The sequence below is a fragment of the Dasypus novemcinctus genome, chromosome 9 (genome assembly GCF_030445035.2).
Source record: "Dasypus novemcinctus isolate mDasNov1 chromosome 9, mDasNov1.1.hap2, whole genome shotgun sequence".
In the NCBI taxonomy this organism is placed as follows: domain Eukaryota; kingdom Metazoa; phylum Chordata; class Mammalia; order Cingulata; family Dasypodidae; genus Dasypus; species Dasypus novemcinctus.
This window is the reverse complement of record NC_080681.1, coordinates 86,940,040-86,957,148: the sequence shown is the minus strand read 5'-3', so window position 1 is coordinate 86,957,148 and position 17,109 is coordinate 86,940,040. Positions and strand designations below refer to the sequence as shown.

Sequence of the window (17,109 nt, the reverse complement as noted above, 5' to 3'; positions counted from 1 at the left end):
AAAGCACTCCTCTTTTTGTCAATTTGGTGAACATCCTTGGTCTGGTGTGCAGTAGGTGCTCAATAAATTCCATCACTCTGTGTCTAACATACATGTTGATTTTGATAGCATTTTCCATAAACGGTTCACATTATTCATGCAGTTCTGTTTCGTCAAAGCTGGGGCCCTGGAGTGTCCCATCCCACCCTCACCACGCTCCCTCTAGCATGTGGCTGTTAGGCCCCTGGAAAGGCTTGTGAGCCTGCCTGGCTTCCCTGCGAGAGGAGCCCCTCGAGGGTTCGATCGAATTCGCCCTCAGGGTCAAAACCCCCGGACTCAGGGAGCCACTCTCAGGGATAGGAATTTCCTGCATCTCCCAACCCCCCGCCCTCGGGCCCCTGTCTAGCCCTAAACCTTCTACTCTCTCTACCATAACCTCAGGCGGAAACCTCGAGACCGGGGCCGGCCTCCAAGGTGCCCTCAACCTGCACTCCTCGTCGGGCTCTGGATGGCGCCCACCCTCCCCATTTCCAGGAAGGGCTTCCGGACTCGGCTTCCTTCTCGGAGTACCGCGTCCCAGCCCCGGCTCCTCACAGCCCCGCCCCCAGGCCAGGCGGCCGCCGCGGGACTCCCACCCTCACCCCCACCCCCGGCCGCGTGAAAAGGGCGGCGACCGCCGCAGGGTCCCCTAGCGGGGCCGGCACGCCTCCCCGCCAGCGCCCTTGGGTCAGGGCCCAGAGCGCACCTCCAGCCAAGCACTGGCGCCGGGTGCGCCCCGCTTTACGGAAAGAACGCCGGCGAATAAATCCGGAGCGGATTTACATCACAGCAGCCCTGGGAAAGCTGAGGTGGGGGCGGGGAGGGAGGCATGGGGCCGGGGCCGCGAGCTGCTCTAGGGAGATGTGCTCACCCGCCCCTGAGTCGTCGCGCGGGAAGGCAGCAGTGGGATGGCGGCGTACCCTCCACTCTGGCTGGGCTTGGGTGCTCATGGAGGAGGGGAGGCCGAGGCTTTGTGTGCATGTTTGTCCCTTGGCTTAAAGGAAAAAGTTCTGGAAGTGGTGAGGGGTTCAGCAGCCCGAACCCTGCTGGTAAGGTCTCCCAGACATCGTCTCCTCAGGTTCCCCTACCTAGCACCTGTGGGGGGCCTTCATCTCCTGGGTCCTGCACCTTCTGTGGCTCCTCTGGGCCGGCCGAGCACAGACAGTCCCGACTTCATGTCCTGTCTTTGGCTAGACTATTGCCCACTAGACTCCTACTCCAGCTGCATGGGCCAGCCTTGCAGGATGATTCATCCATCCCACACAACCCTTTAGTGCCTCTGCTCATGCTACTTCTCAGTCTGGAAGGTCCTTTCTTCCTTGGTATCTGCTAAAATGTCTGTTTTTGAAGCACAGCTCAAAAGCCACCTTCTCTATGAATCTTCTCTGAAGCCTCTGCCCCACCTCTCTGAGCTCCCATTGTATGAAGTCTGAACCTCTCTTTTAGCCCTGACACCTGTCTTGGTCTATCCAAGCTGTTTTCTCCATTAGACTGCAAACTCTCAAGAACAAGGACCAGACCTGATTAAACTCCATGTCCCCAGTGCCAAAGGGAGTGCCGGGCACAAGGCGGAGTCATCCGTGCTGCTGTGTGACCTTTGGCAAGTCCTGATCCCTCTCTGGAATTCCTCCCCACCCTTACTGTAAGGAATATGGAAGCCTCCAGGGTTGCCTCTAAGTCTTGACCCTACCATCCAGTGACTCCCAACCTCTTATGATGACCCAACCTTGGGAGGGGCAGGAATACAGCTGAAATCATCCTACCTCCTTCCGGGCAGTTAACTGAGGCGGTTGTACAAGGTTACTGAGGCTGGTCTAAAAGATCTGAAAGGTGCTGGGAAACTGTAAGCAGAGTCTAGTGTCAACAAAGCATGATATGATTCCCCCCTGCCCTGAGCTCTGGAGGCCTCACCAGCTAGCAGCTTCAGCAAGGGGGTGGGGAGATGGCAACAAGCCTATCCCAGAAAGTAATGAAGCCCTCACTTACCTCTCTTCCCTAACATGCATGTACCTTATCTCCAGGAGGAGTGGCAGCAGCCCACAGACCCCTTGAAGACCAGCTCAGTACCACCCCACTCTACCCACATATCCTCCCACCCTGTCTAGCTTTTTCCAGTCTGAGCTGAGACTACCCAGAGTTCCCAATAGAAGGCACCCCGTGTTTCAGCTTTTTTCAGACCACAAGACATAGCCTCTGTTGTACACTTCCCTGGATGGAACGAACCACCTCTCGGGGCCAGCCACCTTGACCACTGTAGGGCATTTCTCCAGGAAATGCCCATCTGTGGACTCTTGTTTCACCTTTTGATGCTACACAGAATAAAGCTAATCTGAAACTATAGCCCTCAGATTTAAACAGTCCTGGTTGAGATCCCAGTCCTATTATTCCCTACCTGGGTGATCTTAGACATGTTATTTACCCTTCCTGAGCCTCAAATTCTTCATCTATAATATGGGAGCAATGATGTATATGCACAGGGTGCTTGTGGGCATTATATAGTTTATGAAAACACCCAACATAGGCATATACAGAATATCAAATCTGAGCATTGCTTATATTCCCTATTCCCTCCATTCTCCCTTGAAACTGCCCGACACCTTCTCTGGAAGCTGGGAATGGAGATGTCTGAAGTTAGAAAATCAGGACTGTAAAATACTAAAAGCTGCACTTAGGACCCCACAGTAGATTTCAAAGGAGAACAAAGGAAGTGTGAGATCTCTCTGGAGAAAGGACAGGGTTTGGCAAATGTCACACAGCAGGTATAGGTAGGTATAACAGCAGGTAAGCAGGAAGAAGGATACAAATGTGGGGTGAGGGTAGAGGTTGGAACTGAGGTTTGAGCTGGATCCAAGGACAAGCAGGTGAGCAAGAGGACCTCCAGCTGACATTGTCCCATTTCCCATGCCCAGCAGAGCCTGGCATTTGCCTCTCTCTGGAGCTGCTCCTTCTAGATTCCTGAGTTTGCAGTAGTTTCCCAGAAATGCTAAGTAAACATCCCCATTGTTTGCTGAGTAACCGGCCCCACAGATCAGACAAGGGTCTCCATACATAGTGCTGGCTAGAGGCTGGCTCCTTCTGTAGAGATACTCAACTCCCCCAGGCACCACCCAGGTGCGTACCTCTACAAGTTCCCCTGCCAGGGCCTTGCTGAGCGCTCTGAACCCACCACATGGAGAAGGACATAGCCTTGGTGTACACCATGTTGCTCAGGGCTCAGGATCTTCTTTGGAGAGAGCTTGCTGCTCCCAGCAGCCCCCCAAAAGTATTCTATATGGAGTATTTTCTCCTTGGTAACAAAAAAAAAAAAAAGCTAGATATGGGTTGCCATTCCAATGTGATAAGAAGTCTTACTAACCTCTGGAAATGTCCTGGGCTGATAAAAAGTTAAATCATGGGGAACTGGGCTGGTATTTTATGCTGCTTGACCATTCTTTATCTAGGTTGCCTTTTCTTAGTTTACATAGTTCCTCTCTCTCTGTCCCTCCTGTTAGCCCTCTCCGCCTCAGGAAAGAGGAATGTGTCCTCATGGATGAGGACTGTCTGCTGTCTGTTTTATTGCAGGCATCCTACCTCATTGAGCTCTTGTGTGCCAGCCTCTCTACTTCCTCTTCCTTCTTGGAGTTCATGTGTGAACTCCTTTGCCCATCCCCAGTGGGGAATCCTCTGGTTTAGACATCCATCTAAAGGTAGGAACTTCACTGACTTCTCAAGACTTAGAGTTCAAGGATACTCTAACCTTGTGACTCTAGAATTCTGGATTTCTAGACATCTGTGGACGCCTGTGAATATACAATTACATGATTTTTTAAATTGTGTTTACTTAGTTTTGTTATTGACATAGTGACATCAGCCAGGATTCACTTGGCCTGGATTTTTGTGTTTTCCAGAGGCTACATTTTTCAGCTCTGAGCTTCCTTCTCTGGATTCTCTGAAGGCAGAGGAGAGATGGCCAGATAGGACAGGCAGAACATTCTCATCTCCCCTGGGGCTGCGGGAGGTGGGATAGTACCCAGGGCAGCCCAGGCCCAGGCCCAAGCGCTCAGTCCACCCTCCACCTCCCCCTAAGCCCCTCATTTGGGCTCCAGTATGTGAGGGTAGCAAGAAAAGCTGGCCCCTTCAGTCTTTCCAAACAGTTTTCCTTCCTCCCTAGCCTGCTATAGGGCCAGGACCAAGAAGGTTACTAGGAGACGTCCTAGCCTGCCTGAATGGATGCCGGGAGCCAGTGGAGGAACTATGGGAGATTCCCTAGGGGGCCCTGAAGGTGAGGAAGGAACAGAGACCGGAAGTGGGGTGGGGCCACTGGGTAAGGGTGGGGTGACCGGTATTGCATTGTGGCGCTGGAGCTAGGCTTCCGGCCATTGACCGATTGGTGACAGGGGACCTGCACATGGCGCCCTGGGGCAGTCTGGTCCGCCCCTACCCACTGAGTCAGACGCCCAGGAAAATCCGAGGGCCAGGAATTGCGGTTGGGAATCTCAGAGTCCTTTCCCCGGATGGCTTGACTGAGGTCAAGAAAAGGAACAGGATTTTCCAAAGATCACACTGGGGCTTGGGGAAGAGCAAGGCCTCGAACCCCAGGCTCCAGCTCCGCAGTTGGAAGGGTCGTGGTATTATAAAATGCTCCCCTGACCCGCGTTTTGGCGGGACGCCAGGCTGGAAGACAGGCCGCCCCAGCTGCCTCCCGGACCCCTCCCCCAGCCTGAGGCGCGGCCCGAGCTGCCAAACCCGATTTTCCTGTGGCTGCCCGAGGCTGGCTGGAGCGGGAAACCCTTCTCTTGGCATGGGCCCCTCAGCCGCCACCGTCCTCCTTCCCCTTGCCTGAACCCCCGGGCCTGCTCCTGCGCACCTGCACCAGTGTCCCAGCGCCACCGCCACTTCCTGCACCGCCCGCCTGCAGCGCCCCCTGGGCTGCACCCCGTGAGGCGTGGGCCGGTCCCGCCTTTCTCTGGGCCTCAGTTTTCCCCCCTATAGGTGGGGGACAATGGTCTGCCTCCCAGGGCCCAACTATGTGTCCTCGCAAAGAGGCACTTGGCTAACAGTGGGCGAAGTCAGCACATTCGGATGGTGGGTTGGTGCCCTGTGGGGAACACAGCTTAGGCACTGAGAAGGAGGCACTGCTCTGGAATTCTGGAGGCAAAGGGTACAAGGTAAGGGGGTGTGCCCCCTTCTGGCTTCCGGAGTTATATCCCACCTATGGGAGAAGGAAGAGCAGAGAGAGAAAGAGACTGAGAACGTGATCCCAGACTAAGTCCTCCTGTTTCAAGTTTTCAGAGCCCTGGCCACAGTATAATGTGTGATCTAGCCGTTTAATGTCTGTCTCCCACGAGTTGTAACTTCTTAAGGAAGAACTCCCATTGTCTGGTTCACTGCTGTCTCTCGAGAATTTAGTACCCTCCCTGGTGCATAACAAGCACTCAGTATTTCTGGAATGAATGAACAAATAAGTGGAGACTGAAAATCAGAAGCTGAGGCACTCTGGGGGTTGGGGACCACCTAAGTCAGCTCACCTGACCCAGGGCCCTGCCTTAGGTTGTCACACTTCCCAAGCCCCCTCTTCTGTCCTTCAGGGAGCTTTGGTGGGGTGGGAGGGAGTGCGCTGTACCCAGTCATCCAGGGGGTCATCTAGACTGAGGTGGCAGGTGCCCTCTGGCTGCGGCTGTCTCTGGGATCCTGAAGGGGGAGGAGAATTGGGAACCTGGAGGGGGAGGGGCAGTGGAAGAGCCATCATTGCAGATCCAGCTAAAAATAGCCAGAGGAGGTGATGTCATCCGGTTCCCATAGCTCAGCACCCCCTTCACTTGTGCACACACTCACAGATACACACAGACACAAGCGTGGGCATACACATGCACACACAGACTCTCATAGGGGAGGGAGGTTTCTGGGTCCCAGGGCCAAGGGGGCAGGGAAATCTGGTGAGTGTGCGTCTGCACTTGGTATGTCTCTCTGAGTGTCTGGGTTTGCGTGAGTGTCATCGCATGTGCCTGAAACCACATGTTTGTGTGCCTGTGTCCGGGTGCATGCCTGTTTGTGTGTGTTCATTTGTAGACGTGTATGTGTTGTTACATGTGTCATGTAGGGGGTCTATGTGCATTTGTGTCAGCACATATATGTTTCAGGGCATGTGCCTGCATGCATGTGTGTGTTTGTTGCATTGTGTGAATGTGAGCCACTTATATTTACTGTCTGCATGTGTCTGTGGACTGTGTCAAATGTCTTTATATGTGTTCGGCTCCCTGGTGGGCCTTGGGCACCAGGCCAGCCCACCTTCCAGGTCTGAGTAAGGTCCAGTGGCCCCTCCCCCCCCCCAATACCCTGGGGAGCCTCAGCCCCTACCCAGCACTGTCTGGGCAGAGAGTGTGAGTGCCTTTTCTCCCTCTTCCCCCACCCCACCCCCAGGATCCCAGTCTCTGGCAAGTCTTAGAGTGGGAGGACACAAACACAATTCATTTTCTCCTCACAGGCAGCAAAGGACATTAGCCAGGCTTCCTGAACCCCAGGGGCCTGACCAAATGTCTCCAGGTTCACTCCCACCCCCAACCATCAGGGAGGGGAGTGCTGGAACTGGAGTCAGATCTGGGACACTGGGACACACATTAACCCATGCATAAAGCCACAAGTGGAGACCCACACAGTGTTCCCAGCCACGGAGACACAACCCCATGAAGACACGCCCCACAGAAAGCCAGTCACACCCGATGACACATGGGTGCACACTGAGAAATCCAAATGGAAAATCCCCAGGCCAGAGAGCTTAGCACCCTCCCCCATTTCTGGGCTCAGACTCAGTCTTGCCCTCCCCCGCCCCCAGCCCCAGTTCAGCTGCCAGTCTTCAAAAACACTGATTTGGAGAGGGGCCAGGGGTATGTGGGGGGGGTAGGTGGTGGCTTGTAGAACACCCTCCGTAGAAGCTGCCTTCCCTACCCTCACTCGTTGAGGCTGCCTCCTGGTCCCCTCCTGACCTTCATTCCTCTCAGTGGGGCCAAGGCTTTCTCTCTGGCACCCCCTCCAAACACCTTGACACACACAGCTGGCCATGGAGGCACAATCGTTTACAGAGGCACATTCAGCCACATCTGCTCCCGTTTCTCATGGTCTCTCACACACACTCTCAAAAACACACACCAGCAGCTATACCTCCGGGCTGACCATCGACAGGCTCACGGAGGCGTGGCCACCTCACACTCCAGCACTCAATCGCGTACTCCCCGGACCACTAAAATCTTTGGTCCTGTCCCTCTCTCATCTGTGCCTCCTGCCTTTCTCCCCAAGGACCTGGCTCTTTATACTTTCCCAGGTGCTCACAGAGACCTTTCTCCCTGTATAGATGAGAATAAGGCAACAGGCGCAGAAACGACTGTATTGGTCTGCTGTTCACCTCCCACAGCCCCTGGGAGGGGCAGGTCCCAAGCAAGCCAAGCGTCTGGGCTCCATGTTTCTAGAGAATCAGAAAGCTCCCAGGTTGGCAGAGGCGTCTGAAAACTGAGGAGAGGAAGGAGAGGGAGGTGTGACGTGGCAGCAGCTCTGCAAGCCCCACTGCCCCTGGGATTCATCCACCTCCCCGAGCCCTTTGCTTCCAGCCTCTGGGATGCCTGTCATCAGTAGTAGTTCACTCCCCCCCCCCTAGAGTCCCTAGGCAGCCCTGTTTTTCCAATCCCTCACCCTGGGCTCGGCCCCCAACTAACCTCGCGGTGGGAGGATCCACACGCTGGTGGTAGCAGTGTCAGCGTTGTTGGTGTTATCAGCAGCCATGGTGGCAAGATCAGTGGCGGCAGCGGTGGCAGCTGGGCTTGGCGGTTTCTGCCGGTACCTTCTGCGGCTACACTTGAACATACTAGGGAACCTGGTCCGGGGCCGGCCCATACCTGGCCCGCGGTAGGGGGAAATCAGGCCCCGGGGCCGAGGGGCACGGACAAACTGAGAGGGCCCCATGGGTAGAGGGGGTGCTACAGTGTGCCTGAGGGGTACTGCTGGCCAAGGCAGCTGAGGCCTCTATGACATAGGGAGCCTGCATATGCTGTAGCCTGGCCCCTCCCCATGGGTCAGGGGTGCTCACAGTCTACTCCATGGGTCCAGCCCATGAGCCAGCCAACCTCGGCTTGACCCCTTGGACAAAGATGCTCTGAAGAGAGGGGACAGCACTCTCATTCTCTCACTCATCCACATTCACGCCATTAACAGTGTTTACTGAGCACTTACTATCATATGTACAGGAAATACTCTGCTGAGTGCTTCACAAACATTCTCTTAATCTTCAAGAACCCTACCAGGAGGTTCTATCATTATCCTTATTTTATATGTAATGAGATATAAAATCAATGAGGTAAAATCACACAATTAGAGGCAGGCAGGGGTTTAAATTAAGATGGCCTAGGTCCAAAGCCAGAGCATTTAACTCTTGCTATTCTGCACTCATTCATTCACTCAAGAAATATTCACTGACATCTTCAACTGTACTGGGCCCTGGGAACGTAGCTGAATATGACCTGGTCCCAATTATTCCTGAGATGGTAGAGAAAGCCACGTGGACAGTCAGTGCAGGTGAAGAAACGGCTAGGTCCCCTGGGAAAGTAACAGGTGCCACCCCTGGGTTCATCTCCTTTCTTGTAGGAGGCAGGAGAGTCAGTGGCTCCACCCAGCCTTATACTGAGTTGTTCTGAGACTTTGGACTTCCCCTTTCCCCTCCATACCTCATCTCTCTCTCCCTTTCCTACCCTACCTACCAGCCCCCTTCCCAGGCCCAACCTCTACTCTCCTCTTGAAGGAGCCTGCTGGAAGTCTGTGGGATCCCTCAGTACCACCCCCACAGACCTTACACTCCCCCCACCCCCCGGCGTCTACTTCTGCCACCCTCGATGTTAAAAGATGATCTTGCCCCCATCAACTTGTAGCCACCATACCTCTAAACCCACCTGCCTCTGCCCCTCTGCTTCCTCAGGTTCCAGACCAAGGCCTCCTCTCCTGATCTTTCTGGAAGCCAGTCCCTCCTGCCTCCTTAAAGCCTCCATCAATCTAGACAAATCTGCTTGGTGGTTAAGAAATGGACTCTGGAGCCAGACTGACTGGCTCTGCTACTTATAAGCTGTGTGATCATGGCAAGGTACTTAACCTTTCTGTGCCTCCATTTCCCCATATTTAAAAAGAGAAAATCTATCTCATAAGGTTATTGTGAAGGGAAAAAAGGACTTAATATATTTAAAGCATTTAAAATATGACCTGGGCAAATATTACTGTTATTAGCCCATCTCTCTTCTGTCTCTTCAGCTGCCTCCTCCCACTACAAAACAAAACAAAACAAACAAAACCCACCTTGCACATCCCACACTTCCTCTGACTGTGGCACTCTCCTTTCTGACCTTCTCACTGTGTGGTAATTCTTTATCAATGTTCCAGGGTGGGGAGGAAATCGCAATTTAAGGCCTCATAACTATCTTGTTATATAGACCAGGAAACAGAGGTTTGAAACCAAGTTTAAGAAATGTCCCCGGGGTCACCCAGTTAAATGACAGAACTCAAGAATTTGAGCCCATGGTCTGAGTGACTTGAAAGCCAGAACTTTCCCAGTACCTCTACCTCAGGAGTGTTGGAGTGGGAAGTGAGACAGGCAGCCAAGGAAGGATTACTGAAGACGGGAATTACAGAGCCTTGGAAGCAGAACTGGAGTGGGGGCATGGGGAGCGGCTATTCTTTTGTGGGCCCATGTCGCCACCTGCTGGCCGAAGGCAAGAGGCGGGCAGAGTACTAAGGGAAGACGGAATGAGGGAAGAAAAGAAAGAATGGGAAGGGAGAGGAGAGAGGAGGAAGAGGAGAAAATGGGGAACTTGGGTTTTGTGGAGGGAAAAGGACCAAGAGCTGTTTGCTACTCAGAAGAGGGAACAGAGGCTGCCAAACCTTGGTCATTTCCTTGAAAGTGGTGTATGCGTATATGTGCTTATGTGTGTGTATGTATGTGTGTGTGTGTGTGTGAGAGAGAGAGAGAAAGAGAGAGAGAGAGAAAGAGAGAGAGAGAGACTTGTTCTGTTGTTTCTGTTGTTCATTGCTGGGAGTCAGGAATCAGTCCACAAAGAGTTCAGTGTGTGTGTGTGTGCGCATGCACGTGTGCGCACACACTCAAGAGCCCTAGTGTTTGTGTATGTATCTGTGTGTTTATTGTGTGAATATATGGGTGGCAGCTTGGGCAGATGTGTGTGCCAGGGAGATTTGGGGTATGTGTGACTGTACTGTAAGATAAGAAGCATATGTGCACTGTCATGGTGGAGGGCACAGAGAAGTTCTAGAGGGGTCATTTGCTGCACCCCCAGACTTTCCTCTCTTCTAAAGACAGGAGGGGCGTTGTCCATGGTTGATGTTGCCAGGTGGTGTTGGCTGCTGTTGTGGCTGTGGCGACAGATTCCTAGGCAGCAGAGGGCAGCAGGGCAAGGGGAGGTGGATTGGCTGCAGGTGGGGCAGGTGGGCAGGCAGAGGGAGGCCTTTAAAACGCCTGCCCCGCCTGCAGGTGAGCAGTGGTGTGTGAAAGCCAGCCCTGTCCCTCTGCCTGCCCGCTTAGTGGCTGCTTCCTGGAGCTGTTCTGTTCCTTCTGGAGACTCAGCCGTCCCCTCTTCTAGAACTCAAGCTGCCAAGAGCCCTAAACAGGTGATGGCCCAGGGTAGGGATTATCCCATGAAGGGCAATCAGTCTAAAAACAGGTTTGGGGAGCTAGAAGGGCAATGGGGAGAGTACTTGAAGGGTTTGGGCTGATTTGGGGAGGGGCCCAGGGCATACAGGTACCAGGGAGGGGTATGGTGTGACTTGAGTCTGGGGGTCAGGCTGGGCGTACAAATAGAGGAAGCTGGTATTAGAATCTCAGAGTATCAGGTGCTGGCCAGAGGACCTAGATAGTATAGAACAGTAGGGGTATCAAGATGGGGTTGGGAGAAATCCTAAGGTATCAGAGTCCAGGTGCAGGGGAAACTGAGTGAGATATGGGATGTGGGTGCTGGGGTCTGGTATGTCAGGGTGCAGATGCAAGGGACAACTGGGGCAGAGGTGGGGGGGAGGCAAGGCCCTAACTCACACTTGTCTGTCTCCCAGGAACCACCATGCAGTGCTTCAGCTTCCTTAAGGCCATGATGACCATCTTCAACTTGCTCATCTTTGTAAGTATGGGGGGTTGTGGGCTCTTGGGAGCTTCCTACAGGCCTACGTCACAACCTGAGCAGACCCCAATCCGCGGGATGGGAGACTGCTCTGCCAGAGACTCTGTTCAGCAAGTTTCCCCTTATGAGTGGGGTGCAGAGGTCTCTCCACATGCTGAGTCCTGTCCCAATAGCAGCCAAGGTGCCCACACAGGGAGGGGTGGAAATGATCAGGGGGATCTCCTCCCTTCCAGGAAGTTTCAGCCCAGGCTTAGGGCAGGATGGAGCAAAGGTGAGTCTCCCTTTTTATAGGCACTGGGGGTCCAGGGAAGGGAGGGGTTTGTCCAAGTTCACTTAGTGTGGAAGGGAATTCAATGGCCTTTGTACAGTGGGAGGAGAGGGCCCAGAGACATCAAAGAGCGGCAGAGCAGAGGATCTACCTCAAGCAGCCCGCATTCACTCAATAAACATTTACTGCCCAAGATCAGCCAGGTGCTGGAGTGACAGGTAAGCAAGGTCTTTCTCTCCCCTCTAGGATCTCAGGTCCAGCAGGACAGATTTTATGTCTGGACTTAGCCCAAGGACTATGGGAGCCCATAGAAGGGGCTTGGAGGAAATAGCTGAGGCTGGGAATTTGTACTGGGTGGGATGAAGAAGGGGTTTATAAAGCGCACATAAAATCTCAGAGGTAATGAAACCTGATCTTGTTCAGTAAACTAGGAAACAGGTTTCAGAAGGATTGAGGTGTGAACCCCTGGAGATAGTGATGGAGATAGGGAGAAGTGGACAATGTGGACAAATCCCTCAGATGGTGGTAAAGGGATGGAAGAAGGGGCAAGGGAGACACAGGTCTTTGAGATAATGTTCATATCTCTGGCAAGAGCATCCTGGGGGATCTACACAATAGGGTTGCAGCTCAGTTCTGAGTTGAAGGTAGACATTTGAAAGTCATGTGCCCAATGACAGTCATTGAAGTGTAAACTTTGGAAAACCCCAACATATAAGGGAAGAGTGGAGGAATAGCCTCAAGAAAGATGTGGAGAAGGAACAGTTGGGGAGGAGGGAGGAAAACAAGGAGAGGCAGATATCAGAGAGGTCTAAGAAGATTGGACTGAGAAGTGTCTACTGGATTTAGCATAGATGTTACCAGGAAACTTGAAGCCACAGTAGAGTGAGTTAGAGTGAATAAAAGGTGAGGAAGTGGAGACACATGGTGCATAGACAAGTTAGGAGAAATTGGAAGGGTTGTGGGGGGTATATTTTCTTCCCAGGTAGCTTCTTTTGGCTTTAGGGAACTGGCTTTATCCATGTATCTGGAGGAAGCAACCAAATTCTGGAGAGTTGGGGAGCAGGGGCTGTGCCCCGAGGGGGTTAAAAACAAATCCGGTTTGGTTTCTGGCCTCTGTGGCCCAGGACTTGCCAGGCTGGGTAGGACAAAGTAGGGCAGGCTTCAGACTCCTTGAAATTTGACCCTGTGGCTGGAAGCCCAGCTTTCTGTTCTTGGGCAAACATGCCTGGGATCTAGCCATAATCTGTCTCGTCATTCTAGGGTCCAGCCTCAGTTTCTGAAGATGAAAATTGGGAAATGGGCACCAAGTGGTGTCAGGTTGATTTATCCCCTGAAGCCCTAGGTCAGCAAGGCTTTGTTCTAGAAGCTGTGGGAGCTGGGGAGCGCCGTCCCCTATCTGGAACTTGGGATTCCCTCTGAATTTTGCGTTGAGCCTCTAAGAGAGGCTCTGGCTGTACACCCCCTCAGGTGTCTCAGTTTCCCCTTGGGAGGCAACTAGAGGTCTAGAATGGATGAGGGACAGGCTTAGAGTCAGATCCTGGAAGGCAGCCAAGTGGGGCCTCAGGGTAAATGTCTCTTAACCTCAACTACCACCCTCTCAAAGTAGGGAGCAGGTGTAAACCTCAGGCACACTCCTGTTGCTAAGGTGATTGTTTAGCCTGCTCAATGCTACCACCCCTCTGCTTCCACCTTTCAGAGGACAAAGATGTTCTGGGCACCTATAGCCCAGAAAGGAAATTGGGGGGGGAGGGGGTCTGGGCCCTCACCTGCCTGTTTCCACTCCTAGTTATGTGGCAGGACTCTGGCAGCAGATGAGGGAGAACCTTGCTCCTCCCCTCATCCTGTAGACATTTCTAAACTCCCGATTCCATTTATATCTATCCAGTTATGCTGCCTGGTGCTGCCCATGGATGTCCCAGCTCCCAGCTTTTTGGCTATAAAGAATGTTCCCCAACTTGTAGGATTAGGATGAGTTTCTAGACACTCTAGCCCATAAGGGAGGCAACTTCTAGGCTCCAAACTCCCTGGCTTAACTGTGGGAGGGGAGCTGCTTGTTGGTGCTATTTTAAGGCCTGCCTGACTTCTCTGTCCCCAGCTGTGTGGTGTGGCCCTGCTGGGAGTGGGCATCTGGGTGTCGATCGATGGACCATCCTTCCTGAAGCTCTTCGGGCCGCTGTCGTCCAGTGCGATGCAATTTGTCAACGTGGGCTACTTCCTCATCGCGGCTGGCGCTGTGCTCTTTGCTCTTGGTTTCCTGGGCTGCTACGGTGCTCAGTCTGAGAACAAGTGCGCCCTCATGATGGTGTGTCAGACCCAGCTCCACAGGCCAATGACCAAGGCCCAGGGCCCCCTCACCCTTGACACTAGGTCCTGGGGATCCCCAAACCCTGCTCTGGACTCCAAGGGTCTCTGCAAAAGGGGCCCCTGCCTCGTTTTTATGGGGGATGGGTTAGGGCAAAGAGGGCCTGAGGGACTGGCTCTCCCTAAAATCTAGACCCCTGTTCCCCACTCAGTTCTTCTTCATCCTCCTCCTCATCTTCATTGCTGAGATTGCAGCTGCTGTGGTCGCTTTGGTGTACACCACGATGGTGAGAAGCTGGGAGAGAGCAAGGGAGGCAGATCGGGCAGGGTCCTGGACGTGGGCCATGGCCTGTGATGTGAAGGGCCACCTTCCCGGTCAGTCCCTAAACACTGGCTTGCTCCACCCAGGCCGAGAACTTCCTGACACTGCTGATAGTGCCCGCCATCAGGAAAGACTATGGGTCCCAGGTGGAATTTACCCAAGTGTGGAACAGCACCATGGAAGGGGTAAGGTGGGCTGAAGAAGATCTTGGGGTGGCAGGAGGGAAGCAAGACCCCACTGACCACCTCCCCTCCTTGCCTCCAGCTCAAGTGCTGTGGTTTCAACAACTACACAGATTTTGAGGGCTCTCCCTCCAATGTGAAGAGCCAAGCTTTCCCCCCATTCTGTTGCATCAACAATGTCAACAGCACGGCCATCGAGCCCTGCACCAAGGAGAAGGCTGAGCGCGATGCTGTGCAGGTGTGGGGCTGGCATGGAAAGGTGGAGGGCTTCTTAGCTGGTCTCGGACTGCTAGGTGGGGGTGGAAGGCAACTGCTGACTATAGATGCTCTCTCTGCCCTCCCCTAGGGTTGCTTCAATCAGCTTCTGTATGACATCCGAACCAATGCAGTCACTGTGGGTGGTGTGGCAGCTGGAATTGGGGGTCTGGAGGTAAGGGGATGAGGAGGCTGAGGTTGGGCCTGGGATGCCCCCACTGGGCCAGGGCTGGAAGCTGCTTGACCCATCTCTGAGGCCTCTTTGAAGGAGACAGGCTTGTAACAGAGCTCCAAGTAGGATGGGTATCCGGGGGTCAGGAACTAAAGCTTCAGGACCCAGCCTCCCTAATCACGTCCCCTTCTCTCGTTCTTCCCCAACCAGTTGGCTGCCATGACGGTGTCCATGTATCTGTACTGCAATCTGAAATAGGTCTACTTCTGCCTTCACCGCTGCTGTTGCCACACTGGGGACTGGGTAGAGGCACCCTGGCACTGCCAAGTGGCAGCGACTGGGGTGGGGCAGGATCCAACTGTCACCTGGGCTGGAGCAGCCCAGCCTTGCTGGTCAGGACTTGGGCCTAAAGACCACCCTTTTCAGGCTATGCCTGACTTTTCCTTTAATTTGTGGGGTTGGGGCCCACCTGTTCCAGACCCTCTAATGTAGCCCATTCTCCTACCCATCCCCCCACCTATTCCTTAAATTCTTGACAGCTCCTCAGGCCAAGGAGGGTTCTTGGTGATCCCAGTACTCCACTGGGGGATGAGAGAAGGGTGCCCTGTAGTCCCGGCATATGCAACATTAGCAGGGCTACTGAGCAGATGTGTAGAAGGGACTTCAGAATTTATAATCTAATTAAAATGTATCCATTTGGACTCTGTGTATTCTTGGGGAGAGGGACCCAACTTGCCTGAACTAGTTTCAGATTCTTGTGACGCTAGAGCCTCAGGAGGTTCCTGGAAAGGTGGAAAGGCAGTGGAAGTAAGCGGCATGGGAGTGGGCGGCTATTACTCTCCTTCATTTGAATTCCAGGCCTGGAAATTAGCCTGAGAGGAATGGTGCACTAAGGTGGAGGCTGGGCTGGTCTGCCTTCTAATGAAGTAGGAGGACTTTGGCCTGAACTCACCCCCTCCTAAGTGGGGGCAGCTGACTGGAAAGCTATGAAAATAACAGGCTCCCCTCAAGTGGGGGGAGGAGAGCAGAATTATTGCCAAAGCAATGGGAGCAGGTTACTCTTTAGGCTCTGGGAAGCCCTCTGGGATACCCCATGAGTCCAGGCTGCCCCCACTTCCTCTGAGGCAAAGCCTCAGACCTGTCCCTGCTTGGGAAAATCTTGCAAAGGACTTCATTTATTCTTGGTCTTGGCCTGGCTGGTGCTTTACAGATCTGATCTCTTACTTAAGCTTCACAACCCCTGTGCTCTAAGAGAGGAAACAGGCCCAGAGAGACCAAAGGACTTGACCCAGTCCAAGCTTTCAGTGAAGAGCTGAGCCTGCATTCAGACCCGACTGACTCAGGGGCCTGGTTTAGTCCTGGCTGACATGGGGACAGCTCCTCTTCAGGGCACCTGGCTAGAATGTCCCAGACATGGGACATTGAACCAAGTGTAACAGTGCTAAGGAGGGAGGCTATGGCTAGAGGACATGTGTGTTATCAAGCAAGCTGAGCCTGGCAAACCAGTCTCCCTCCACCCTTCCCCTCGACCCCTGGATCCTTCTTCCTGGACTTTTCCAGAACTACTACCCCTTGCTGAGCCCAACGGCCTGGTCAGAGCCATACAGTGCCTCTGGGAGCCCAGTGGGGGCCAGGCAGGGAGAGAAATCAGTCCACCTCACCCCTCCCCACCACACTGTGCCTCTAATAACATATTACCCTTCCCCTACATGCCTGTGTGGAGGTTGCAGGGACGTGTTTGCCCAGGGCGGGCCTCCACCTCAACATGGCTTAATTACTCTTCAACTTGGCTGTGGTGCCACCTCAGGCAATATATCTCTACTTCAGCAAACACTGGGTGGTGAGAAATGCCCAGGCCATACACTGCCCTTGCCACCACCGAGCTGGGCTCCAGGCACTACCGGGAGAGGCAGGGGTAGAGAGCAGCAAAAGGGCAAGATTTCCCATCAGTTCCTGCTTCCCTGGCCAAGGCTCTATATAAGGAGCTTACCAGGTTCACCTTGAAAGGGCTCTGCAAGCAGACCCCCTCTCAAGAGCTGCTCCTCTCTCCCTCTCATCCTAAATCCTTTACAGATCTCTTAAATGTCATTTGCCTTGCCCTGGGCTATCTTTCCCACTCCCCACCCCCAGACCATCCCATCCATTTCCAAAGGCTTCTATTACTATCTTAGATCTAACCTCTTTGGGTCTGGCTGAGAATCTGATGAAAAACATGGCCTGTCTCTCCAGAAATTTTTCTGGACATGGAATTCTGCATATAATGCATCCTTGCTCCTGTCCCCATCTATAGCCTGGTCCTTGCCTCCTCAACAATGCTGCCCACTCTCCTCTCATTCATTTTTTTCCTATCTCAATTAAGCTGGCCTGCTCTCCTACCCCCTCCCCAGAGCCCTAAGCATCCCTTTTGGCTCTCTCCCACTTCATCTCTAAGGGCAGGGCCTGGCCCAGATAAGGTA

The 17,109-nt window shown here is 53.4% G+C and overlaps 1 protein-coding gene across 1 annotated transcript; it reads left to right on the top strand.

Annotated features, from left to right (window-relative positions):
- Window positions 1–10,513: 10,513 nt before the first annotated feature.
- Window positions 10,514–15,354, top strand: TSPAN1 (tetraspanin 1). The gene is made up of 8 exons (XM_004462776.5): window positions 10,514–10,650; window positions 11,089–11,153; window positions 13,517–13,723; window positions 13,935–14,009; window positions 14,131–14,229; window positions 14,309–14,464; window positions 14,573–14,656; window positions 14,864–15,354. Exons 2-8 carry the CDS (start codon window positions 11,097–11,099, stop codon window positions 14,909–14,911), a joined length of 726 nt encoding a protein of 241 aa, XP_004462833.1. The 5' UTR covers window positions 10,514–10,650; window positions 11,089–11,096; the 3' UTR covers window positions 14,912–15,354.
- The last annotated feature ends 1,755 nt before the right edge of the window (window positions 15,355–17,109 follow it).

Coding starts and splice junctions, on each gene's coding strand:
- TSPAN1 (XM_004462776.5), top strand. CDS start 11,097: ATGCAGTGCTTCAGCTTCCTTAAGGCCATGATGACCATCTTCAACTTG. Junction 13,724..13,934: donor ACAAGTGCGCCCTCATGATG/GTGTGTCAGACC, acceptor TTCCCCACTCAG/TTCTTCTTCATCCTCCTCCT. Junction 14,657..14,863: donor CTGGAATTGGGGGTCTGGAG/GTAAGGGGATGA, acceptor TTCCCCAACCAG/TTGGCTGCCATGACGGTGTC.